This window comes from Solea senegalensis, unplaced genomic scaffold, assembly GCF_019176455.1.
Source record: "Solea senegalensis isolate Sse05_10M unplaced genomic scaffold, IFAPA_SoseM_1 scf7180000015408, whole genome shotgun sequence".
Lineage (NCBI taxonomy): Eukaryota > Metazoa > Chordata > Actinopteri > Pleuronectiformes > Soleidae > Solea > Solea senegalensis.
This window is the reverse complement of record NW_025321316.1, coordinates 2,501-27,972: the sequence shown is the minus strand read 5'-3', so window position 1 is coordinate 27,972 and position 25,472 is coordinate 2,501. Positions and strand designations below refer to the sequence as shown.

Here is a 25,472-nt window from a genome sequence, read left to right as displayed (position 1 = left end):
ATGAATGATTAAAAATAGTTTCACAATAAAAGCTCGTCCTCATCAGTTCATCGTTGACTTTTGTCTGTTAATGTTAATAAACTCTCTTAAAACTAAGAATAATATTATATCTCTTACTTTAAATCATACACTAAAACAGGTGAATATGGTGATGAATTAGTAATAAAACATTTATTGTAACCATTTTTATTCATTTAAAATAGCAACAATAATCAAAGAACTACAAAAACATAAACTATTACTAAATTATATTTGATTAAATATGAAAGTCAAATCACTTCTTTCACACAAAATTAAATAAAATAAACAAATAATAAAATAAAGAGATTAAACTGTGACAAAAGAACAATAAAATAAAATAATAAATCATTCATCATCATTATTTTTACTATAAGTTATTGTTTGTTGATTCAACACATTTATTGATTTTTTAAATCTGAGAACACAGGTTGCAAACATCCATTTTTTTTAGAAACCGTCTCTAAAAACAGTGGTGTGGCTAATGCTAACCAGGCTATGTAGCTGTTAGCTGCCATGTGGGCTAACAAAATGTCTGTGTGTGTGACACACGCACACACACACACAGACACACAGTCAGCTGTGTGTATTTGCGTGTGTGTGTGTCCACAGATAGCAGTGGGTTAAACATTAACGTTAGCAGCTCATAAAGCTAACACCAGGACAGTGAACCTTTGGAGTTTGATATGATGTGATCACACACACACACACACACACACACAGTTCAGAATGACACAGCTCTGATCAGAGGAGGTGATCTCTGAAATTGCTCAGGTGAGTTTTTATATTTACTGAACTCATTTTCATTTTATTTTGAAAAACAGACAGTGTGTGTGTGTGTGTGTGTGTGTCTATCGCTGCTTATTCAAAAGAGTCAAAGAGACAGAGAGAGAGAGAGTGAAGGTCTCTCTGTGTTTGCTAGTTAATTCATACGTTCATAACCATGATGTCACTGTGGTGAGAACATGATGGTTTGAATAACAGCTGTTACATAAAAACAAGAATCATCACAAAAATAAATGTTTAACTGTCTTAAAAATAAATCTGATTGTTTTATATGACTGTTATTTTGTCACTGAACGTAAGAGAATCTACGTCACATGATCGCATCTTTATCTACGTCACATGATCGCGTCTCTATCACCGTCACATGATCGCATCTTTATCTATGTTACATGATCGTGTCTTTATCGTCCACATGATCGCGTCTCTCTATCTCCGTCACATGATCGCTCTATCTCGTCACATGATCGCATCTTTATCTGCGTCGATCACATCTTTATCTATCGCTGATCTCTTATGATCTATCTTTATCTACGCATGATCGGCGTCTCTATCTCCGATGATCGTCTCTATCTCACATGATCGCATCTTTATCTGCGTCCCATGATCACATCTGATCCCATGATCACATCTTTATCTCGCCACATGATCACATCTTTATCTCTTTATCGTCCACATGATCTCGTCTTTATCGTCACATGATCGTCTTATCACACGTCACATGATCGCATCTTTATCTCGTCACATGATCGCATCTTTATCTCGATCACATGATCACATCTTTATCTCGCACATGATCACATCTTTATCACATGATCTTCTTTATCCGTCATGATCGCTCTATCTCCTCACATGATCGCGTCTCTATCTCCGTCACATGATCGTCTCTATCTGCGTCACATGATGCCATGATCATCTCACATGATCGCATCTTTATCTCCACATGATCATGTCTTTATCTGCTTCACATAATCGTCTTTATCGTCCACATGATCTCGTCTTTATCTGCTTCATAGCGTCTCTATCTGCGTCTGATGACATGATCTCGTCTTTATCTACACATGATCGGTCCATGATCTCGCTTTATCTCGCCACATGATCGTCTCTATCTCCGTCTGATCGCATCTTTATCTATGTTACATGATGGTGTGTCTTTATCCGTCACATGATCGCGTCTTTATACATGATCGCGTCTCTATCTCGTCACATGATCGTCTCTATCTCGTCACATGATGCATCTTTATCATGATCACATCTTTATCTCGTCACATGATGTCTTTATCTCGTCACATGATCACATCTTTTATCGTCCACATGATCACATCTTTATCTCGGTCACATGATCTCATCTTTATCTGCTGTCACATGATCAGCGTCACATGATCGTCTTTATCTGCGCACATGATGGTGTCTTTATCTGCGTCACGGCGAGTGGAGTGCTCAGTGGTTAAGACCCTACCTTGTGTACCAAAGACATCATGGTCGCAAGTTCGATTCCACCCCTGGCTAATTGTACTTGATTCCATTGTAAGTCGCTTTGGATAAAAGCGTCTGCTAAATGACATGTAATGTAATGATCGCGTCTTTATCTGCGTCATATGATCGCGTCTTTATCTGCTTCACATAATCGCGTCTTTATCTCACATGATCTCGTCTTTATCTCGTCATATGATGGCGTCTTTATCTGCTTCACATAATGCGTCTTTATCTATGATCTCGTCTTTATCTAGGTCACATGATGGCGTCTTTATCTCGTCACATGATGCTTTATCTATGTCACATGATCGTCTTTAGGTCACATGATCGCTTTATCTGTCACATGATCGTCTTTATCGTCACATGATCGCGTCTTTATCTGTCACATGATCGTCTTTATCTCGTCCACATGATCTTTATCTATGTCACATGATCGTCTTTATATCGTCACATGATCGTCTTTATATACGTCACATGATTGTCTTTATCGTCTGATCTCGTCACATGATTCTTTATCGTCACATGATCGTCTTTATCTGTCATGATCGTCTTTATCTACGTCACATGATTGTCTTTATCTATGTCACATGATCGTCTTTATCTATGTCACATGATCGCCTTTATCTACGTCACATGATCGTCTTTATCTCACTGTTACACAGACACACACACACCAAACCTCAATAAGAAAACCAGTGATTTTAACTCACAGGGAGACAGGAGCTGCTGGTCCTCTGCTGCCTCGTGTGGTCACTGACGTCAATCTGAACGTTGGATTTCAAACACTGAAGAGACAAAATCAGACATGTGAACCTAGTGATGGAGGCAGCAGTGGATCAACAACTCAACAACACATGCTGTGTGTGTGTGATGTTAAAATCGCTGGTTTTCTCTATGAGGTTTGGTGTGGGAGAGTGTGTGTGTGTGTGTGTGTGTGTGTGTGTGTGTGTTAGCTCAGATAAGCTTTAGTCCAAGGTTACACATTAGCGTTACAGGCTAAGTTAACAAAGTTTAAGCAGCATCACATTTTAGCTACACATTAGCTTTAGAGGCTAAGTTAGCTGAGGTAGATCACATCTGAGACCCGGTCTTAGGTTTAAAGGTTCAGGTTTTAATCGTCCAGAACCTGAATGAGAACAAAGCTGTGAGTGTATCCTCAGTGTTTTTGGTGTCCACAGTGTCTTCAGTGTCCACCATGTCCTCGGTGTCTGTCAATCATTAGAGGACAGACCTTGACCTCAGTATCTGAGGAAAAAAAACAAGCTGCAGCGTTTTCTACTGGACGCACATGCACGCACACACTCATGCATGCACACACTCATGCACGCACACACATATACACGCACAGACACACACATACAGACACACACACACACACGCACACAGACACACACACAAGCACACACACAAAAAACAAACATTTTTCTATCTTTTTTTTGTTATCGTCATATTTTAGCTGTTTCCTGAGTCACTGTTCAAATCCTCATATTGTGTGTGTGTGTGTGTGTGTTTCCAGTGAGCACCTTTAATTTCCCTGATTCACATTCACTGTCAATCACATCCAATGGAAACCAATCAGAAAGTGAACCAGGATGGAGGAGGGTTGGGCCCGCAGAAGGAGGCGGCGCTGCGGCTGCTGACACAACGCACCAGATACCAACTGCGGCAGGTAGAAAACTGTGGCTCTGCCCCCTACATTCATTTGAATGTTGTGAATAATCAAGACTTGCAGACTGACTCCGCCCTCCTCTTCCTTTGATATCTAACCTCTGTGATTCAGGAGAACGGTCAACGGCGGTACGGCGGTCCACCGCCGGACTGGGACGGTACTCCACCAGAGAGAGGCAGCGAGGTCTTTGTGGGGAAATTACCACGAGATCTGTTTGAAGACGAACTGGTTCCACTGTGTGAGAAGGTGAGTGGACTAAAGTCCAGGACCGTGGTGGTTGTCAGAACGGGTTCTGATTTTACTCTTGCTTTCAGTTTGGGAAAATCTATGAAGTGAGGATGATGATGGACTTTAACGGGAACAACCGAGGTTATGCCTTTGTTACCTTCAGCACGAAGCAGGAGGCCAGAGCAGCCATCAAGCAGCTCAACAACTATGAGATCAGGTCAGGATCTGGTTCCAGTGCCCTCCGTGTTCTCAGCGATCCAAACCCTTAACACATTTCTTTATCACTGCAGGAACGGTCGCCTCCTCGGCGTCTGTGCCAGCGTGGACAACTGCCGGCTGTTTGTGGGCGGGATTCCCAAAACCAAGAAGCGTGAGGAGATCCTGACTGAGATGAGGAAGGTCACCGAGGGAGTGATGGACGTCATCGTCTACCCCAGCGCCGCCGACAAATCCAAGAACCGAGGTTTTGCGTTTGTCGAGTACGAGAGCCACCGAGCCGCTGCCATGGCCCGACGCAAACTTTTGCCAGGTATCAAACCCTCAACCTTCACTCAGCTTCATCAGTGACTAGGACCACAGCCAAAGACCTGACATTCACCCTGAACTCTTCATCACATTAAAGACCAGGTGATAAAAATGTCTCGTGTGGACGGACAGAGAGGACGTTAGCTGTTAGCAAACCTCACACATTTAAACATGTTGTGAGAGATAAGATACAGCAACTGGATTATTGCTTCATGATCCTGGTGACACTGGATCACTGTCACCAGGATCAGGCTCAGCAAGGGTTCTGAAGGGGAAGTTGAGTCCAGACGTTCTCCAGAGTTTTCCTGATCACATAAGAAGCCTGTCGTGGTAGAGAATCAGGCTCAGAGAAGTCCAGGAGAGGGGCAGAGCATGGTTTAAGCTGGAGGAGAATGAAAAACTTTTGTATTCTCATATTTACTCGCTCTCTCTTCACAATTGTCCAGACTTCAGGGCCTGTTTGGTGCCTTAAGGTTCCATCAGGGGTGTTTGCATGTTCTCTCAGTGTGCAGGTGGGTTCTCCAGGTTCCACCCATAGTCCAAAAATATGCAAAACTGGGGATTAGACTAATTGGACATTGAAAAATTGCCTGGAGAGTGAATAGTTGGTCCAGTGACTGGTATGGTGTGACCCTGATGTCAGCTGACCCTCAAGTGGAGGATTACGTGGTAGAAAATGGATAAATGGTCCAGACATCAGGTTATGGATGAGTGCTCATGCAAAAACAAGTCTTCTTTCACACAGGTCGTATTCAGTTGTGGGGTCATGCCATCGCCGTGGACTGGGCGGAACCAGAGGTGGAGGTTGACGAGGACACCATGGCAAGTGTGAAGATACTGTACGTTAGAAACCTGATGCTGCAGACGACAGAGGAGACCATCGAGAAGGAGTTCAACAGCCTCAAACCAGGTACCGAGCCAGACGTTGATCCAGGAACGTAAACCAGACTAAGATTCAACAAACCTGAACCGAGAGAGGGTTTTGCTTTACAGGTGCAGTGGAGCGAGTGAAGAAGATCAGAGACTACGCCTTTGTCCATTTCACTGAGAGAGAAGACGCCATCAACGCCATGAACACTCTCAATGGGAAGGTCAGTGAACCACCAGAGTCCACCAGGGTCCACATCAAGTATTAACACATGGTTACACAGTGGGAGGAGTTAACCTGTGTTCTCCTCCACACTTCAGGTGGTGGACGGGTCTCCTATCGAGGTGACTCTGGCCAAGCCGGTGGACAAGGACAGTTATGTTCGTTACACCAGAGGGACGGGAGGACGAGGAGCGTCTCTGCTGCAGACGGACTACACCGCCTATCCTGTAGGACAGGTACTACACCTTAACACACCACAGACTCTGAGCCGGGTTCATGAGGGACACATGCTGCTGTGTCGACTGTCGGTTCACTTAACAAATTAGATTCAGGTCGTCCAGACTCAGCAGATCCTGTTAACAACTTACACCATCTAGTGGACGAAAGGAATTATTACACTGTCCGAGTCTCCAGACCTTCACAAGGTGACAGTGATGTTTCTCAACCTTAAAGGGATAGTTCCAGCTTTTTAAGTGTGGTTATATGACACACACACACACTCACTCTCCCATACCAAAGTCCAGCAGGGGGCGCTCACAGATTACATTACATTACATGTCATTTAGCAGACGCTTTTATCCAAAGCGACTTACAATGGAATTGAGTACAAGATACAGATTCTTTCCTCTCTGCAGGTGTACGAGCCCTCGGCCGCGTACCTTGGTGCGCCCGTGTTTTATGCCCCCCAGGCCTATGCTGCTATTCCCGGTCAGTTCCGCTTCCCAACAGCGAAGGCTCACGTCGGCGGTCGTGGTCTGATCCGGACGCCGTCTGTTCGGGGTGAGGAAAACTAATCAATAACCGCACACGAGACTATTTATAATCAATGACAGATTTCATATGATCTTAAACTGAGAATCACCCGTGATCCATGTAATCACCATTAATGTATGGTTGCCATGACCACTGTTGTGGTACCAGCCCTGGGTAGATGTGGGTGGAGCTGAGTTACCATGGCGACCACTGTGCCTTCTTCTTCTCCGATTGATTTCCGGTGATTTGATTGATTTCACTGCCTTTTCGATCTCCTGTAGAAATTTACATGACTGTACCTGTAGGGGCTGCCGGGGTGCGGGGACTGGGTGGGCGGGGCTACCTGGCCTATACTGCCGGGGGTGGAGCTGTGGGTCGAGGCAGCGGCGGTGGCGGAGCTTCATCTTATGGACTGAAGGCGGACAAGCAGCTGGAGGAGAAGCTGTACGACCTGCTGCCCGGCATGGAGCTGACCCCCTTGAATCTGAAGACTGGAGCCATCAAACCTGCACCACAGGTAACAAGAGACACCTGAGACACCCGAGACACTGAGCAGGACACAGATATGACCATCTCACTGTCTGCTGTCAAAGGTCAAGAAACGACCATCAAATAAATCATGGAGTTTTGCATGTGTTGGATCCTTCAGATTCTATGAAGAACCAAACCCTTCACACTGTACATTAGAATGTTTCACAAGTCCCTTCTTCCTTTCCCTGACGTGTCCCTGACTTGTCCCAGGTTCTGGAGGAGTTGTGTCAGAAGAATAACTGGGGGCAACCCGTCTATCAGCTTCACTCTGCCATTGGTCCAGATCAGAGACAACTGTTCCTCTACAAGATCACAGTCCCAGCTCTTGCGACGCAGTACCCTAATGTGTACAGTATACCATTGATACTACTGAAGCTAATGATGCTAATACTACTGAAGCTACCGCTACTGACCACGGCGCCTCTCTCTCTCTCTCTCTCTCTCTCTCTCCAGACATCCCTTCACCCCCACTAAACTGTGTGCGGGAGTAGAAGAAGCTAAAGTCCACGCCGCTGAACACACCCTGCAGACACTCGGCCTGCAGACAGAGGGCGCTGCTGATGCCACCTGTGCCACTGCTGCTGCTGTGGCCTCAGTGGCCTTCCCAGGTATGTGAAGGTCCGTAACCAAACACGACTAACACTCAACAAACACAGCTGGAGACACGGTTAGCATGAAACAGCGGCAAATTAAACGCTAACGGATTGATTGCTAGATCGTTAGTTAGCTAGACAGACAGCTCACTAGATAGTTAGCTAGATAGACAGCTCACTAGATAAGTTAGCTAGATAGTTAGCGAGATAGACAGCTCACTAGATAGTTAGCTAGATAGACAGCTCACTAGATAAGTTAGCTAGATAGACAGCTAGATAGACAGCTCACTAGATAGTTAGCTAGACAGCTCACTAGATAGTTAGCTAGATAGACAGTTCACTAGATAGTTAGCTAGATAGACAGCTCACTAGATAGTTAGCTAGATGGCTATATAGTTAGACAACTTGATAGTTAGGTAGATCGATTGCCGTTAGCTAGCTATACATTAGCATATAAACACTGAAGTCAGTCGGTGATTCTAAACTTTTTTTAAATGAACTCATTCTTGACAAACTAACATGAATCTACAAACTTTTCTCTTCATTTCAAACTTATGACTCTTTGTTTAAACTTTTTCGCCCGTTTGTCTCCAGGCTACACGCTGGCGAGCCCGGCGGCCGTCGCCTCTCAGCTGAAGCAGGCCGTGTCTCTTGGTCAGGACCTCGCCGCCTTCACCACCTACGAGGGCTACCCCGCGTTCGCCGTGGCGACGCGCCACAGCGACGGCTACGGCGTTTTCTAGAGGAAGAAAACTCGTTGTCACATTTTCTTTCTGCAGATTTGACTTCAGTGAAAAAAATTGGATTTCTTTCACTCGTCTGTCGCCCTGAAAATAATCGCTCACGTTTTCCTTTATAATTTTCTTCTGCTCATCGTGTGACCAGAATCACAAGGTCGTCGATACCTTAGATCACTGATTGATTAGTGAGTGGCCTGTGATTAGCTGTACATTAGAATGTTTTTTTCTTTTCGTGAATTAGCTAAATCACTTTTATTATCATTATTATTATTATTATATTTGCTTTATTTGATTTTTGGTTGTCATGAAACTTCTGTCGTGAATATTTGAAAGTTTCATCTTCAGTGACATTTTTAAACGTCCTCATCTTAAAGCATCGGTGCTAACAATCATTCACTCACGCTAATAAATCACAGCCAGTTCAAATCTGCATTCATATCATTTCCCTCATCGAAAACCTCCTGTTTATAAATGACGAGAACTCATCCAGGTTTTTTTAAACTTTAGATTTAAAAAAAAAACCATAGGATATTTTTTTATTTTCGGCCGACATCAGAGCTTTGAACAGAGCAGAGACAGTATTATGTGTTAGGATTATGGTGCACGACGCACTTAGAAGTTATTTTTGTAAAAGAGGGAAATATCCATCCTCTTGTTTTTATAGACGTTTTATCTCCGTAATTGAAAAGTGTGAGTGAATCAGTGCTAATCTGTTTGGATTTCAGGTAAAAAAAAAAAATGTTCATGATCCATAATCATTCTGTAATAAAGAAAAAACACGACCACGGTCTGACCTGGATTATTCTAATCCGTTTAGAAATAGTTTTCAATTATTTAATATTTGTATGAAAAACACAAAGAAAACATTGAAATAATGAAGTCACAAATGTAATAAAAGTAAAAGGTTTTTATTTCGCTCATTTTGTCACATTATCGTCGACAGCAGCCATTTTAAAACCTGCTGCTGTGTTCAAGGACTCGAGCAACGACCGTTAAACGCGAGTCGTCAGAGAAAACGCGAACTTGTCCTTTAAAGCAACCGCAGCGTGACGATGTCACAGAAAAACATCTCAAAACAACACACATTAAAAGATTAACACACAATTTTACACAAATTTCTTTCCATGGGAAATAATGTGATTATGTGGTGTAGAAAGGGGCGGAGTCACCGTGCATTTGTCCACACTTTGATCAATGAAGCCGTTTTTTATAGTTTCTCAGGAACGTTAGTCACTCAGGCGTCCCTCAGGCGTCCCGTGAACTCTGAACCGATACATGCAGGTGTAGTCCTCGTGTCCCCAGTTGGACAAAACCCGCACCTCGATGATCTGGAAGCTTTGATGATTTTCCTCCTGTCAATCAAAACAAAGTCACACAAACTCTTTGGTGTCGTGAGAGAATCGACAGACTGAAGAAATTCATTTAATATTGTGACCTTTGACCTCACAAATCAAACAGTTTATACTCAAGTAAGTCGGGTTTGACTAATCTGCTCGAGTCCATTTGAACCTAAAAACCTGGGCAATCCACTTTAATGTTCAACGATACGTTAACGTTCATTTCCACTCTTTCTGCGACAGGTTAGCGACCGTGGCATGACTGGACGGCAGGTTAGCGACTCACGGTGGTGGCGTACGTCTGCAGAGCGTCTCCGTCTGGATCGTATGTGTAAACTCCGAGCAGTTTCCCGCTCTCCTGACGCTCATCATCCAGACCCTGAAAAACAAACGTGTTTAAACCTCGAGTGTTTCAGAAAAGTTCGGTGGAGACCTTTACGACTTTCTCACGTAAACGCTGAAGTCTCGCGGCGCGCTGCGCAGTGTTCCGCTCGGTGCCAGGACTTTGGGGATGTGGTCCAGAGAGAAGGCAGTGGGGACGATCCTCATGGAGAGACGGATCACCAGAAACCCTGAGGAACCCTGGAACGCCCAGCAGTTTCCTGGTTGAATGTCCGGCTGAAGGAAGACAGAGGGCGTCGTTTACCAGCTGTCAACCAAATATCAGGTAGATTATGGACGACAGGTGAGTTTACCTGGATTACAGCTCGAGGAGACTGAGAGAAATACCAGAGAGGAACTCCAAACAGACTCAGCAGTGCTGCCTTGGTCTCGTACGTCTCAGAACAACGAGTGCTCAGGATGCTGCCCCCTGCAGGACAAACAAACAAACACCGGCTAGCTGTGGAAAAATACTGGATGCAACAATATCACCCCCTGGTGGCCAACTGGAGAGAGCTGTGACCTCCGGACTCCAGAGCGTAGTCGGCGAGGCCCGTCTGGTCCTGAGAGAATCGTCGCAGAGCGCTCGTCACGATCGCGTGGACGTCCTGGAAGAGACAAGCTTAAAAACACTTTCACAATAATTTCACAATCTTTTCACAATAAAAGACAGTATGAATAAGTCACGGTTATGCCATCCGTGGCCATGCCCCCTCACCTCCTTGGTTATGGCAGTGGCAGTTCGAAGGTCGGTCCCGGCCACCGCCTCCTCACCGCGGCGCTGCTCCAGCCGCAGGTCCATGTTCTGCAGGACGCTGAGCTCCACAGAGGACAGCGCCACCTGCAGGTCAGCACTGCTGACGTAGCGCTGCGACAGCCACTGGAGGAGGGACTCTGGCAGAGGTTTAGCGTCCGCCATGCCCACCGCCGCCAGCTGGTTCCCATAGATGAGAGTACGGACCTCGTCATGAACCCGAGCTGAAATCTGAGAGAAGACGCGATTAAGCCTCCGCCGCAGGGGCCAAATAAAAACCACTTTAGCTAACGCCACTCACCGTTTGCTGGATTGCGTTAAATTGCAGACAGTCGTCCTTAAACGCTGTCAGACCGTCGACGTTGTGCCTCATTTCCTTCAGAGCCGCCTCCAACCTCTCGACCTCCACAAGCAAAGCATTGTTGGACGGATGGTCCGCATCAATGCTAGAGAAAAGAAGGTCAGTGCTCAGACCCTGGATTGTTGAGGTAAGTGTCCGCGGCGGTGTCTGTTACCTGCCGTCAGGAGGCGATGACGTCACAGCCTCTCGTCTCTGAAGCTCCTGAAGTTTCAAACACAAATGTCAAACTTCTCATTGATCTGATGGATTGAAGTGAAAGTGTTTACCTCAGTTTGAGCCGCGAGCGTAAGCAGCTGCTGCTCCAGTCTGTCCAGACGAGACGTCGCCTTCTGATGCTCGACCTGAGAACGGGAAAACGGTTCAGTTTTCTGGAGACGTTTGATTTCTTTGTTTTCATCAGTTCTGACCTGACGCTCCTCATCCAGGCTCCTCCTGACGCTGCTGATCCACGCCCTCAGATCCTCCTCCTCGCCGCTCTGAGCGACGGACACCTGCCGCTGGAGGTCAGCAAACAGCCGCAGAACCTCGCCGTGTCTCTGCTCCGCCCACTGTCCTCTGGTCTCAAAATGCTCCCACAGAGACGCCAGACTCTGCTCCAGTCCAACGAGCCGCTCCGGATCGTCCTGTCAAACAACAACAAAAACAGCCTTACAGAGACCTGTAAACCCTGTCCCCTCGCTCCCAGTTCACCCAGGCTGGTGTCAGCACCTCTCCTGATGGCATGGGTCGACTGTGGAGCGGCGGCTCCTCCACGGCGCCCTCTGCTGACGGGCTCTGTGAGGTCTGCGTCCTTGTGACGTTCAGTACGGCGAGGAGCGACTGAAGGCCGACCGGACTGAACCAATACAGGCCTGTGGGGGGGGGTCATGAGTGTCTTTAAACAAACCTCATTACTGATGATCAGAGACATGTGTTTGAGACTCACTGAGGAGGAGGAGGAGCAGCAGGAGGACAACGAAGAGTCTGAAGGACAAACCAGAGTCAGCACTGAATCAATGACTCGTTAATAATCAACAAATCATACTCACCGAGGCAGGAGAGGGGCAGAGTCAGGGGCCGTAATTTGACACCATCGTCTTCCAAAACACCTGAAAGCCTCACAGAGAGTCCTCCCTACACACACACACACACACACACACACACACGAGAGGGGTCAGGTGGGAGCTGTGAGGTCACAGAGGAGGTGGAGCCTGTCCATCACACAGAGGTCAGATGGTGAAAAGAAAAAGCCATGCCAACATGCTAACACCAGAGGATCAATAAAAGACCTTTAACCTTTACAGCGAGCTTAAACAGAAGCTGCCAATCAAAACAAAGCATCCGTGTGTGGAGGCGGGGCTATCTAACACCTGTTTGACCTGTGTAAAGAGTCACGTTCCACGTCGACGACCACCAGGAGGCGCCCTCCGTCCTTTACAGTCGTCACCTGTTGGTGTCAGTGTGTTCACTGATGTGAAGGCGTAACCATGGCAACAGGCCTAGTTTAAACCTGTGTGTGGTGCAGGAACTCACACAGAGATGCGCCGGCATGACACTTCTGAGGCTTCATGGTTCCACAGTGAGCAGGTCCAGCTGAAACACACCAGACACAGTCAGACAGACTCCGCACCACGTCCAGCCGATTCCCTGTGAGGCCCTGTGAGGGCCCTGTGAGGGCCCTGTGAGGGCCCTGTGAGGCCCTGTGAGGCCCTGTGAGGGCCCTGTGAGGCCCTGTGAGGCCCTGTGAGTGGAGTACTTGCTGCAACTAAAGGCAGAGATTTGCATGTTGTCACAGCAACAGTCAAAGTCCAGGTTTCCCTGCATTTGTTTAGATTTCACTTCATCTGTGAAACGTTTGCAGCTTCAATGATGTGGTTATTTCTGCTCCTGTGCTATGAGCGCCCCCTGCTGCTTAAAACCAGCACCAGACCCAGAGACTCGGCTTTATCTCTGACATTGAGTGGGTTACTCACTTTAGTTTGTGTCTCACAGTGACAGAAAGAAAGACAGACAGACACTTGCCCCAGTCGTTACCTCCTCGACGGTCGGAGGTGAATCGCAGACACACCTGCCAGGTGTGTGTCAGCACTCTCCTCGCACACAGCTGCAGCACATCTGGAAAAACCACATCACATGACACACTGAGCTGCACTCTGATACGCTGAGGAAAACCACGCCCACCATGACAGTGAGAAGACGCAGCAGCAGCAACATCAACAGATTTACTCAATCTGGGCAACCATAGCGCCCTCTACCTGTCACATGGTGGCGCTTCTGCATCTGCACGTGAATCAGAGCAAGCAGCGACATGAAACAAGCTGCCGCCCACCTGCTCACGCCCACACCCGCCTCCCACACGGACACCATCGCACCTGCCGAAAACAAAAGGCACGTGAGCGAGCGTCTGATCAGCTGATGATGTCACAGGTAGAGCTGCAATGATTATTTTCTCCATGAATCGTTTGGTTCATGAAATCTCAGAAATAACGTTCTCAAATGTCTTGTTTTGTCCACAAACAAAATTTAAATCCTTATCCAGAGCAAAGGACATTTAAGAAGCTGAAACGATCAGAAATCTAGTTTTAATCATAAAAAAAAAAACTTCAAACCGATGAATCAATTATCAAAAAATAAGGATACTAAAAATTATTTAGTAATCGGTTCATTGATTATTTTACAGGCACAGACAGAAAGTCGACATTAATAACAAACGTTTCACCTATCTTTGGCCTGCGGCTCTGTTCTCGATGGTAGATGACCGGCACTTCCGACTCGCCACGATCGCAGCTTCCTGTCCCGGTCAGTGCGGCAGAGGCGTGTTTGGAGGCGGAGGAAGCGGGGGCGTGTTTGGGGACGGGCTCCAGCTCACAGTCTGTGCAGTAAACCCTGTTCAGTGTCTGTATTGGGTTTGGGACGGCATGCATGTCTGAACCAATCAGAGTGCTGTTTGCCAAGATGGTGCTTTCTGTGACAGAGAAAAAACAATAATCAACGGATGGACAAATAATCAACGACGGATGGATCAATAGTCAACGACGGATGATCAATAGTCAACGTCGGATGGATCAGTAATCAATGTCAGGGCAATAATCAGTGATCAATAATCTGTGACGATCAGTAATCAATAACGGATGATCAATAATCAGTGGTGATCAATAATCAGTGTCAGGATCAATAGTCATGAATAATGAAATTCAGTAACAAATAGAGCCCTCAGTGTGTGAGTGTTATTATGTCTCCATGGTAACGAAGGTCACTGACCTTTAGGGTGGAGGTCGTGGTCTAAACCTGTGGATGAAGACCAGCGTGAGTCTGAAGTCTCGCTGACGATAAATGCTGAGTCACAGTTTTTACCCCACATGGCGTCGACCAGCGTCACGTCCTGAACCGACGACTCATCGAGCAGCGACGACAGCAGCGACGCGTCCGACGCCACGCTGGGAACGCCGGTGTTGTGGAGAACATGAGAAGAACGCTGACGAGGAGGAAGAGGAGACGGGACGAGGAGCGACTCTGAGCAGGAGACGGACAGATGGTGCGAACGACGAGACTTCAGAGACCTGCAGGAGGAGGAGGAGGAGGAGGAGGTGACCAAAACAGTGGCCGTTTCTCAATACTCAAGTTAGCAAGTATGTACTTGCTTACTTCTCAAGTATATACTTGAGAAGTAAGCTGGGAGTATATACTTGCCAAGTACGGGAGTACACAAGTATGTGGTTGTTTCTCAATACTCAAGTATGCAAGTATGTATGTATTGTTCTGCTGTTTGAATGGTGGCTGGCGCCAAGTGCTGCAGCCTCATTAGCGCCACCTACGGTGTTGATCAATGAACATATGAAATACTTTTAATAAATGCATATATATGTTGTTATTATTTTTACATTTTAAATATTTAACTTCATTTATTAATTTATTTCTATTAAAATATACAATACAAATAATACAATGTGGAAAATAGTACAGCATTGAATAGTGTAGTGTAGTGTATGTATATATATATATATATATATATATATATATATATATATGACGTGTACAAATATATACTACTCTACATAGCTAAAATTTACATATTATATTTAAGTACAGATACAATGACCGTGCCACTTTAATATAACCCTAACTTTGAAAGTTGAAACTTAAAAAAAATTAATAATATACAAACTTTCAAAACGTTTCCATTAAAATCAAAATAACACGTCAACAACAAATCTATGGATCACACCGAGCATGTAATGACAGCGACGTCTGAGCCAGCGGATCATTTCATCAGGACAGGCCGAGGTAACGCTGCTCTGTGCCGGGCACAGTGAGCGCCGAGCGCCCGCAGAGGCGGAGCTGATCACCTCCGACAAACGTCGCTGCCAAACTATAAATACGTCATATCTTAATACACAAACCACATGTTTGAATTCTAAAAGACTCATTTCTCGCCTCAAATGATGTTAAAACTTTGTTCCGGGACACAGAAAAATATTTATTTCAGATTTATAATTCTATTTCTATTATCTGCTGCTATGCTCCGCCGAAATGTATTCTGGGATACATGGACATCCCAAGTACGCTTAAGTCACCTCCGATGCATACTTGGTAAACATGGGCGGAGCGAGAACACTTCTGGGTTTGAGAACCGTCCTCGCTGTTCGCTTACTTGAGAATTGGAACAGCACTTGGACTGAGGCTGATGACGTTTTCACAAGTATGGGAGTACGCAAGTACGCACAAGTACGCACAAGTATGGATATTGAGAAACGGCCAGTCTCTCCGCAAAAGTGGGAGGAGCAATCTTCACTGACCTACTGGTCTTCCAGCTGGCTCCTCCCACACTGAAGGAGGCGCTGCTGTGCGGCAGACTGCGGTCCAACAGGCCGTCATCGAGCCGTAGACTGACTCTGGACATGATCCTGGTCTGAGGGACGGAGACGAGCTGCTGCTCCGTCTCTGAGTCCAACAGAGACGAGTAGTAACTGGAGCTGAGGGAGACACACACACACACACACACACACAGACAGACAGACAGACAGACAGACTTTTCAGGTGCTGACTGTTTTTTTTCCATCTCAGGACAAAAGACACGTCTGGATCCTTTTGTCCAGAGTTGTGTCTCTGTGTCCTGAGACGAAAAAAACAGTCAGCACCTGAAAAATCAGACTCTCCCTTTAATTATTAGCTTTGAAGACACACAGAGACACACACAGTAACGCGCACACACACACACACACACACACACACAAAGCAGGAGTGTAAAGTGAGGATACACACAGATCAGTCCAGCCCCAGCTCTGCAGCTCCACGTCCTCGTCACTCATCACACATTACCAAACACACACACACACACACACACAGTGTAGCAGCAGCGTTGGTTCCAGTTCACCTTAAACCTGCTTAACTTCAACTTCCTGCTGTGGGTCATTGAGCCGCTTAGACTCCGCCCACTTACACACTTACACACACACACACACACACTCTCTCTAATCTCACACAAACACATACAGCTTTGTTCTCACACTCTCTACTAATATTTCAAATGAGCAAAAACTTCAAAATAAAAGTCGTACATTTTAAATCTGTTCTGTTCATTTAAATTAATATTTAAAACAAAAACATTCACTTCTGATCAATAATCATGACTAAACCCAAAATCAATACATAGCTCACACCTATTTTCCTTTCATTTGATTTTTACGTGACGTTCTACACAAACTCAAATCCTTCACTTTAAAACAAAGCACAAGAGATTCACATTTAAGAAGCTGAAAAAGTCTGATCACTAGCCTTAACCCTAACCAGTTAATGTGATCACTAACCTTAACCCTAACCAGTTAATGTGATCACTAACCTTAACCCTAACAAGTTAACTTGATCACTTACCTTAACCAGTTAATGTGATCACTAATCTTAACCATAACTACCTAATGTGATCACTAATCTTAACCATAACCACCTAATGTGATCACTAACCTTAACCATAACCAGTTAATGACCAACACCAATCTAACAACTCACATCTTAAACAGTTCCTTAGAAATTAGCTTCTGCCTCATTAGAACCAGGTTTTGGTCTCCATGAGGACGACTGGTCCTGACAAGGTCAGTGTTTATGACAGGACAGGACACACACACACACGCCTGTTAATTTTCGCCATGTTAATTTCCTCCCAAAGGGATCAATAAAGTCGTCTGTCTGTCTGTCTGTCTGCCTACACCTGTCCATTTAAAAGGGACCGTCATCCTCCGACCAGTCCGCGCTGAACTCGGGGAGATGACGTCAACACAGACCAATGGGAAACGTAATGGGCGTGGCCCCGCGGAAACTCGAACGTTCGGCTTGCTAGCGTTAGCATTAGCTCCCAAACACACAGACAAACAGCCGTACACACATAAAGACAATAAAAAAAACACGTAAAATAATGAAACACACTCACCTGAAGCACCGCCCCTCCCCGTCAGCCCGGGAGTGTAAATCAAACTTCACTTGTGATTTACGGACAGCGTCGTCACTTTTCTGCTGCTTTTCCTCTGTTCTCACTAAAACTGTGCAGTTTCACACAAACGTTATCACGTAAAGATACAAACGAGAGTAAGACTAATGTTCTCATCCATTAATGACAGTGTGAAAACTCTACAGCGAGGGCACTTCTACTGTCATCAAAGCGACGCGAGCTTTTATAGAGGCGCTGATTAGCGCCCCGTGTGGCGGGAGGACTGAACATTAGACACAAAGATCTTAGATCGTTGAACAGATGACTCACTCTCTGTGTGTTTCCTGTCACGTGCTACACGGGTTTTTATTGTGTGTGTGTACATCCATACAGTACATATGTGTTCTTTATTTTAAAGTACTCACACTCATGTATGTATAAATACTTTTATACAGTATATACATCAGTCTGTATAAACGCATATATAAACGTAACTGTGTGTGGGTTTTATACGTACATGAAACCGGAATTTGGGGAGTTAAACTGTGGGTGTGAGCAGAAGCACGACCTTTCTCCTCCTCATCATCATCTTTATCCCGCTTTTATGAATGGGTTTACGACACACCGTGACGTCATCAACACGCCCCTCCCTCACCGCTGCGGGAAAAACCTCACGATCACACAACGAGGGAGGAGGCGTCACTGACTCCTCATGGTTCCCCTTCATCCTCCTCCTCCTCCTCATCCCTCCATCCTCCCTCCTCTCATCACGCCTGAGGATGACTAATCCAGGGAGAGAGACAGAGAGAGGGAGAGAGAGAGACACAGAGAGAGGGAGAGAGACAGAGAGAGGGAGAGAGACACAGAGAGAGGGAGAGGGAGAGTACCATCATCATAATCATCAGTGGACATGCAGGATGAGAGGACGCACCTCAGTCACAGCGGTGTTGTCTAATTCCTGGATGAACATCATCTGTCTCCACACACACACACACAGGTGCTGGTTAATCCCTGGAGCAGAGAAAAGTCATTTTTCTGTTTCTAAGCTCTTCATCCACACGTGAGCTGGAGTGGACTAATCCCTGGAGCAGGAGGGGGACACTGTGACTGTGGGACCTGTCTATTCCCTGAACTACAAACCTCTGCTGATCTGAGCTGGATTCTGGGATCTGGCTAAGACCTGCTGCTGCTGCTGCTGCTGCTGGGACCAGGTTCATCTCTGGATCGGTGTGTGTGTCTGGGATGTTCTGCTTCTGCCTGCAGAGTTCTGTGCTGAAGCTCCAGGCACTGGAGGTGGAGGGGGGGTCCTCGCTGACTACGTCCCCAGAGGAGAGCCTCCCTGCCCTGGGCAGCAAAGAGCAGAAGAGTCCCTGTGGACGCACGGAGCTCGGAGAGAAGGAGGGGAAAACACGCGTCCTGTGTCACAGTGTTCCCACTGAGGAAGGTACACAATGTCTCTGTCTGTCTGTCTGTCTGGTCCTGGACCAAGGTTAGACCTGATCCTGGACCAGGTTATAGACTGGACCCAGTGCAGATTCCTGAACTTCAGATGTTTCCAGATGATGACTTCCTGTCTGTCTGTCTGTCTGTCTTGTGACGTCAGGGTTTATTAAAGTGTGTTCCCGTTGTTGTCAGAAGTCAGAGCGACCTCACAAAGTGTGTTACTTTTACTGTTGATCGTACACGTGGTTCCAATGTTTGTCATCGACTGGTAATGTTACAGAGTTACAGAGTTATAGAGTCACAGTGTTACAGTGTTACAGAGTCACATAGTTACAGTGTTACAGAGTCACAGAGTCACAGAGTTACAGTGTTACAGAGTCACATAGTTACAGAATTACAGAGTCACAGAGTCACAGAGTTACAGAGTTACAGTGTTACAGAGTTACAGAGTCACAGTGTTACATAGCCACAGTGTTACAGAGTTACAGTGTTACAGAGGTACAGTGTTGCAGAGTCACAGTGTTACAGAGCTACAGTGTTACAGAGTCACAGTGTTACAGAGTCACAGTACAGAGTCACAGTGTTACAGAGTTGCAGTGTTACAGAGTTACAGAGTTACATAGTTACAGAGTCACAGAGTTACACTGTTACAGTGTTACAGAGTTACAGTGTTACAGAGTTACCGTGTTTCAGAGTCACAGGGTTACAGAGTCACAAGGTTACAGAGTCACAGTGTTACAGAGTCACAGTTACAGTGTTGCAGAGTTACATAGTTACAAGGTTACAGAGTCACAGTGTTACAGAGTCCCAAGGTTACAGAGTCACAGTGTTACAGAGTCACACAGTGTTACAGAGTCACAAGGTTACAGAGTCACAACACAGAGTCACAGTGTTACAGACTCACAAGGTTACAGAGTCACAGTGTCAGAGAGTCACAGTGTTACAGAGTCACAAGGTTACAGAGTTACAGTGTTACAGAGTCACAGTGTTACAGAGTCAAAGTGTTACAGAGCCACAGTGTTACAGTGTTACAGAGTCACAGTGTCACAGAGTTACAGAGTCACAGTGTTACAGTTACAGTGCTACAGTGCTACAGTGTTACAGAGTCACAGTGTTACAGAGTTACAGTGCTACAGTGTTACAGAGTTAAAGTGCTACAGTGTTACATAGTTACAGTGTTACAGAGCCACAGTGTTACACTGTCACAGAGTTACATAGTTACATAGTTACATAGTTACATAGTTACAGAGTCACAGAGTTACAGTGTTACATAGTTACAGTGTTACAGAGTTACAGTGTTAGTTATTTTATCTGTGTCACATGATCGCGTCTTTATCTATGTCACATGGCGGCCAGGTTGTGAAGAAAGGATACTCGAGACGTAAATTCAGTTAATAGCTTTATGTGAGAAAGCACACAGTACCATACACACCAACTCAGTAGTTCGTAGTAGTTTGTGTGCTGTTGCCTTCCTAGTATTTTGAAGAGGAGGTTCTCCAGGTTCTCAAACTTTCTTGTATCCTTTAGTTGGTTCAAGTGGTTCTTGAGGACCTGAAGTGTTTGTCGTGGTTCTCTAGGTCCTTAATGTGGTTCTAGTGGTCCTTTAGTTGGTTCTAGCGGTCCTGTAGTTGGTTCTAGCCGCCATTTAGTTGGTTCTAGCGGTCCTTTAGTTGGTTCTAGCTGTCCTTTAGTTGGTTCTAGCCATCCTTTAGTTGGTTTAGTTGGGGCCATTAGGTGTTCCTCCTAAGCCTTTAGGTTGTTCATGTGGTCTAATGGTCACTGAGGAGATTCTAAAGGACCTGTACATGGTCCTGGTATCAGACACTAGTGCTAAACCTATAGCTGTTTAACATCAGAGTCTTATGTCTTCACAGAGCTCAGGACAATCCTGACCAGACCTCCTCAGTCCTCCAGACACCAGCAGCCCCTGACCTCTGATGCCGCGCTGCCACCCAGTCCTCATCAATCGCCCTACTCCCCTCAGAGGAGCAGCCCTGGAGGCGAAGGGGGAGGAGTCAGTGGAGGAGAAGGAGCAGGGGCAGGAGCTCTGCTTCAGTTACTTGCAGGTGGTGCCAGTCCACTCCCGTCCCCTCGCTGCTCCAGCCTGAGCCACAGCCTGAGGTTCAACTCTGACCCCGACACTGCACCATCACCACCCTGCAGCCAGCAGTACATCCTGTAAGCTGTCTGTCTTCATGTCTGTCTTCATGTCTGTCTTCATGTCTGTCTTCATGTCTTCATGTCTTTATGTCTGTCTTCATGTGTCCAGGTGCCGTGGGGACAGGACAGAGGACATAGAGGATGAGTGTCCCTGGTCTCTCAGGCGTCACATTCAGACTCTGAAGAAGAAAGTTCACAGGTTTGAGGATCAGTTTGAACTTCAGATGAAATATAAGGTAAAAAAAACCTGAGACTTTGTCTTTGTGTTCATTTACATTTGTGTTGATATCTGTGTGTGTGCGTGTCTGTCTGTGTGTGTGTGTGTCTCAGCCGTCTCACAACGACAAATACTCAAACACAGAGATGGTGCGTGTAATGAGTGACTTGGCCAAAGCTCGGAAACAACTCAAAGGTAAAAATAAACATATTTACACTTTACTGCAGCATGTGAACGCATCATGATCACATGATTACTGTGTGTGTGTGTGTGTGTGTGTGTGTGTGTGTGTGCAGAGCTCAGACTCAGACAGTCAGTGTTTGAGTCAAAGGACGGAGGAGAAAGTACCAACATGCACAGGTAACACACACACACAGACACGCACAGACACACACACGCACACAGTATGTGTGACTGTGTGTGTGTGTGTAATTGCAGGTACGTCTCCGGGCAGCAGGGGGCGTCAGAGCACAGGCCGACGATGGAGGAGACGGTGGATTCTCTGTTCAGACGACTGAGGGAGAAAAGACAAGACCTCGGTCTCCCTGACAACGTAAAGGTGACAGAAGCTCCGCCTCCTCTGATAGATATATTTAGATAATATATATATATATACAAGACTGTGAGTCAGCGTTACCATGGCGACACTGATGTGATGGTTGTTGTGCAGGACATGTCTCAGGCTCAGATGGTCATGGAGAAGATCACACTGCAGAAATGTCTCCTCTACTGTGAGAGTCTTCATGGACGAGCGGTCAGTCGGCCATCCGCTGATCCACCCGTCACTTTCTCTGTCGTCCTTGACGACCATGTTGCCATGACGACGCTGTGTTTGTGTCTCAGGGAACCAAACAGGAGAAGAACCTGGTGAAGCCCCTGTACGACAGATACCAGCTGATCAAACGTCTCCTCTGCGCCAGCCCCACCTCCATCACCACCATCGTAAGTCAGACACTCCCACCACACCGCCGCTCACATGCTAAGACACGCCCTACACGCTGCCGCTCTCATGCTAAGACACTCCCACCACACTGCCGCTCACATGCTAAGACACACCCTACACGGCGCCGCTCACATGCTAAGACATGCCCACCACGCCACGCTCACATGCTAAGACACGCCCACCACACCGCCACTCACATGCTAACGTTAGCACTGAAGGTGTTTGTGTCCGTCAGGAGGAAGAGGATGGATCCGACGAAGACTCTGTGACCTCAGTGACAGTGGACAAACGTCCTGTACTTGCTCCGCCCACAGCAGTCGGCGAGTATGACAGTGACCGGGACAGTGACCCGGCGTTCGTGTCCCCGATGGACGAGGTCAAAGGTGTCCGTCAGCAACCTGCCGTCACCACCGCGAACCTTCATGAAGCCTCCAGGTTTGTCGCAAACACTTTCGTAAGATCGTAGGATGTTTTTAGATTGTCTGTGACTCCTCGCTGTTCTGCGATGTTTTTAGATCGTCTGTGACTCCTCGCTGTTCTGCGATGTTTTTAGATCTGTGACGTCCAGCGATGTTTTAGATCGCGATGTTTTTAGATCGTCTGTGACTCCTCGCTGTCCAGCGATGTTTTTAGATCATCTGTGACTCCTCACTGTTCTGCGATGTTTTTAGAGCGTCTGTGACTCCTCACTGTTCTGCGATGTTTTTAGATCGTCTGTGACTCCTCACTGTTCTGCGATGTTTATATTTTGATGATATGTTATTGATCTGCTCTCCATGGTTAATTCTCTTGTACCTGAACCTGAACCAGGTCTCAGCTGCTGCTGAGCTTACGTCAGACGAGAGCAGAGAAAAAGACGAGACGTAAAGTCCTGCGAGAGTTTGAGGAGGAGTTTTATCGTCAGACCGGCAGGTGAGACACAAACACAGTCTGAACGTCGCAGTTAAAAACCTGAAAGTGAAACTCGTCGTGTTTTTCAGAATCTGTCAGAAAGAAGATCGAACTCCGATGAAAGAAGAATATCAGGAATACAAACAGCTGAAAGCCAAACTGCGGCTGCTGGAAGTTCTGCTCAGCAAACAGGAAGTGGCCAAAACCATGTAACACATGATGGACAGACAGACAATGCCTGTGTAAATAATGACATCACACCTTTACCAGCATCTTCATCGTGTTTGTTTACCTGGTAAACAAAACAGGCACTTTTTATTTATCTGGATTTACTGAGTCTCTACTGAGGCTTTCGGACTAAAAAGGGCTCAGAGCGTCAAAGTGTCAGTAAGATAAAGATTAAATCGCTAAAACTGATTTTTCTTCCACGATGAAATGAAAGTATTTATTTCTATATATACAGATGAAATGAGATGTTAAACATGTCCGTGCTTCTCGCTGCACGTCAGTGTCCTGAACCTGAACCTGAACCTGCTCTGTATCTGTTTGCTCGATACATTTCTACACAAAGTGACAATAAAAATATTTTTGATAATGACTCAGTTTATTCATGATTTAACATTCAAACATTTGAGGTTTATTTTGCATCGGTTAACATTTATGTTGTAAATTTAATGTTTAATTCTTTTTTAACGATTTTACAGATGTGTGAAGTCTGAAGACGTCACTGATGATGTCACTGATAGTAAAAACTAGCTTTGACTGTGAAGACGCCGGACGAGCCTTCGTACGGCGTGATGACGGGACGCAGCCCTTTCATCTGTTTATAATGTCCAAAGTGTTTGATCCTGTAGGAGGCGCTGGGCGCCGCCATGGGAATGTACCACTCCACTGTGGCGTTGCTTTGCCCTCTTGAACCCTTCAGCCAATGAAACCTGCGGAAAAAGACGCTGTCAGTGTACTTCTAGTGCCGGTTGTGACAAGAAGGACAATCTTTATATATGTCGCTAAACGAGCCGTGTCCACATGTGAAAGACAGTCGTGCTGACAGAGGACACACAAGTCTTTTGAAGTTCACTATGATAATACCTGGTCTCCCATGATGCATCAGTGTGCACAACCTCCCAGGTTCCTGTTCTGTTGTCATAGATCTCCACGGCAACAAAGGTTTTATCTCTCTGCAAAAGATGGAGAAGGTTAGAGAGGAAGTAAAAACAAAAAACAGGGAAATAAGAAATGTCTTACGATGTCCCCGGAGTGTCTTGGGTTTCCTGCGACAAACGTGACCGAGACGACGTCTCCCTGAAAAACGTTAGAGTTTACGTTTGTTTACGTACAAACAGCAGAGTGGACAAAAATGAACCTGACACTGGAAACAAAGTGGGCCAAGGACTGAGCCTTGAGGGACACCACTGCAGTGTCCCACCTGTCTGTAGACGGGGTACACCTGCTGCAGGACGTCTCCAAAGCTGCTGTTCACTGGTTTCTTATCCACGGCCGCCTTCGGCAGCAGATTAAAGAGCGACTTCTCGAAAAATGGAGGCTGAGGTCCAACGGGAAGATCGGAAACTTGGTCCTGAATTTAAAAAAAAGAAAGAAAGATTTGTTTGTCCAAACTATGTTCTGATAGGACACTCTCTAGGTCATGTGACCCACTGACTCACTATGATCTTACATGAACAAGCCACGCCTCTATTAGAGGATTTGACTCACGTTTCATTTACATCGAAAACGGAACTGGGAGTGACCTCTGAACTGAAGAGGTCGGGAAAACTCTCAGATGTAAATATATCACATGCTCAATAACAACATACTACACGATAGATCGCAAATGTAAACAGCAACATTTTCACAGATGAAACAGTAACATGTGTACGACTTTTTTACCACTGTTCATGTCATATGACCCTCTGATTGCATCCTGTGACAGTAGAAGGTGTTTTTTCTGTTGTTGTGGGCGGGGTTGGAGGCGTGTCTTCTCACCTGTGCAATGGCTCTAGCCAGAGCTCTGTACTTGTGCAGGTAAGCGCTGAGCGTGTGAGGACCGTAGATGGTAGAGGCTCCTTCATATCTCTGCACCTGGAAAATAGACATAAAGACATTAAAGACATTAAAGTCATTAAAGACATTAAAGACATTAATGACATTAAAGTCCTTAAAGACATTAAAGATATTAGAC

The 25,472-nt window shown here is 45.9% G+C and overlaps 4 protein-coding genes across 14 annotated transcripts in view; 2 read left to right on the top strand and 2 right to left on the bottom strand.

The window, feature by feature from the left end:
• The first annotated feature begins 711 nt into the window (after nucleotides 1-711).
• a1cf (apobec1 complementation factor) lies at nucleotides 712-8,832 on the top strand. Of its 3 annotated transcripts, none has more exons than XM_044017435.1 (13): nucleotides 712-792; nucleotides 3,794-3,946; nucleotides 4,058-4,192; nucleotides 4,261-4,391; nucleotides 4,465-4,703; nucleotides 5,445-5,609; nucleotides 5,693-5,790; nucleotides 5,888-6,025; nucleotides 6,425-6,569; nucleotides 6,848-7,059; nucleotides 7,284-7,420; nucleotides 7,527-7,681; nucleotides 8,261-8,832. In XM_044017435.1, the coding sequence occupies exons 2-13, from the start codon at nucleotides 3,842-3,844 to the stop codon at nucleotides 8,407-8,409; spliced, it is 1,809 nt and encodes a 602-aa protein (XP_043873370.1). In that variant the 5' UTR covers nucleotides 712-792; nucleotides 3,794-3,841; the 3' UTR covers nucleotides 8,410-8,832. The 3 variants fall into 3 exon arrangements, with proteins under 3 accessions (XP_043873370.1, XP_043873369.1, XP_043873371.1); XM_044017434.1 differs by having other exon boundaries at nucleotides 6,824-7,059; XM_044017436.1 differs by having other exon boundaries at nucleotides 6,824-7,059; nucleotides 7,527-7,691; nucleotides 8,261-8,353.
• A 494-nt stretch (nucleotides 8,833-9,326) lies between these two features.
• On the bottom strand, nucleotides 9,327-17,919 carry LOC122762212 (SUN domain-containing protein 1-like). Of its 8 annotated transcripts, none has more exons than XM_044017424.1 (20): nucleotides 17,643-17,919; nucleotides 16,015-16,388; nucleotides 14,480-14,778; nucleotides 13,938-14,183; nucleotides 13,474-13,590; nucleotides 13,241-13,333; nucleotides 12,752-12,811; nucleotides 12,268-12,352; nucleotides 12,165-12,202; nucleotides 11,948-12,090; nucleotides 11,647-11,862; nucleotides 11,506-11,580; nucleotides 11,394-11,440; nucleotides 11,180-11,324; nucleotides 10,843-11,109; nucleotides 10,648-10,732; nucleotides 10,439-10,554; nucleotides 10,194-10,361; nucleotides 10,030-10,122; nucleotides 9,327-9,758 (listed from the first exon to the last, which is right to left on the bottom strand). In XM_044017424.1, exons 2-20 carry the CDS (start codon nucleotides 16,275-16,277, stop codon nucleotides 9,633-9,635), a joined length of 2,682 nt encoding a protein of 893 aa, XP_043873359.1. In that variant the 5' UTR covers nucleotides 16,278-16,388; nucleotides 17,643-17,919; the 3' UTR covers nucleotides 9,327-9,632. The 8 variants fall into 8 exon arrangements, 7 of the variants coding, with proteins under 7 accessions (XP_043873359.1, XP_043873360.1, XP_043873365.1 ...); XM_044017425.1 differs by having other exon boundaries at nucleotides 16,015-16,356; XM_044017430.1 differs by having other exon boundaries at nucleotides 16,015-16,191.
• Nucleotides 17,920-18,492: 573 nt separating this feature from the next.
• On the top strand, nucleotides 18,493-23,891 carry LOC122762219 (protein FAM13C-like). 2 transcript variants are annotated; one of them, XM_044017443.1, is made up of 11 exons: nucleotides 18,493-19,083; nucleotides 20,957-21,260; nucleotides 21,352-21,478; nucleotides 21,573-21,654; nucleotides 21,756-21,819; nucleotides 21,898-22,018; nucleotides 22,130-22,213; nucleotides 22,303-22,401; nucleotides 22,638-22,837; nucleotides 23,213-23,314; nucleotides 23,383-23,891. In XM_044017443.1, the coding sequence occupies exons 1-11, from the start codon at nucleotides 18,882-18,884 to the stop codon at nucleotides 23,504-23,506; spliced, it is 1,509 nt and encodes a 502-aa protein (XP_043873378.1). In that variant the 5' UTR covers nucleotides 18,493-18,881; the 3' UTR covers nucleotides 23,507-23,891. The 2 variants fall into 2 exon arrangements, with proteins under 2 accessions (XP_043873378.1, XP_043873379.1); XM_044017444.1 differs by lacking the exon at nucleotides 22,130-22,213.
• Nucleotides 23,877-25,472, bottom strand: part of asah2 (N-acylsphingosine amidohydrolase 2) — a gene marked incomplete at its 5' end in the record, with an annotated part of 4,090 nt that continues 2,494 nt past the window's right edge. Inside the window, 5 exons of the mRNA XM_044017445.1 lie at nucleotides 23,877-24,228; nucleotides 24,383-24,471; nucleotides 24,539-24,595; nucleotides 24,720-24,869; nucleotides 25,277-25,372. Coding sequence (XP_043873380.1) covers nucleotides 24,030-24,228; nucleotides 24,383-24,471; nucleotides 24,539-24,595; nucleotides 24,720-24,869; nucleotides 25,277-25,372 — 591 coding nt within the window. The remainder of the gene's footprint in view (nucleotides 24,229-24,382; nucleotides 24,472-24,538; nucleotides 24,596-24,719; nucleotides 24,870-25,276; nucleotides 25,373-25,472) is intronic.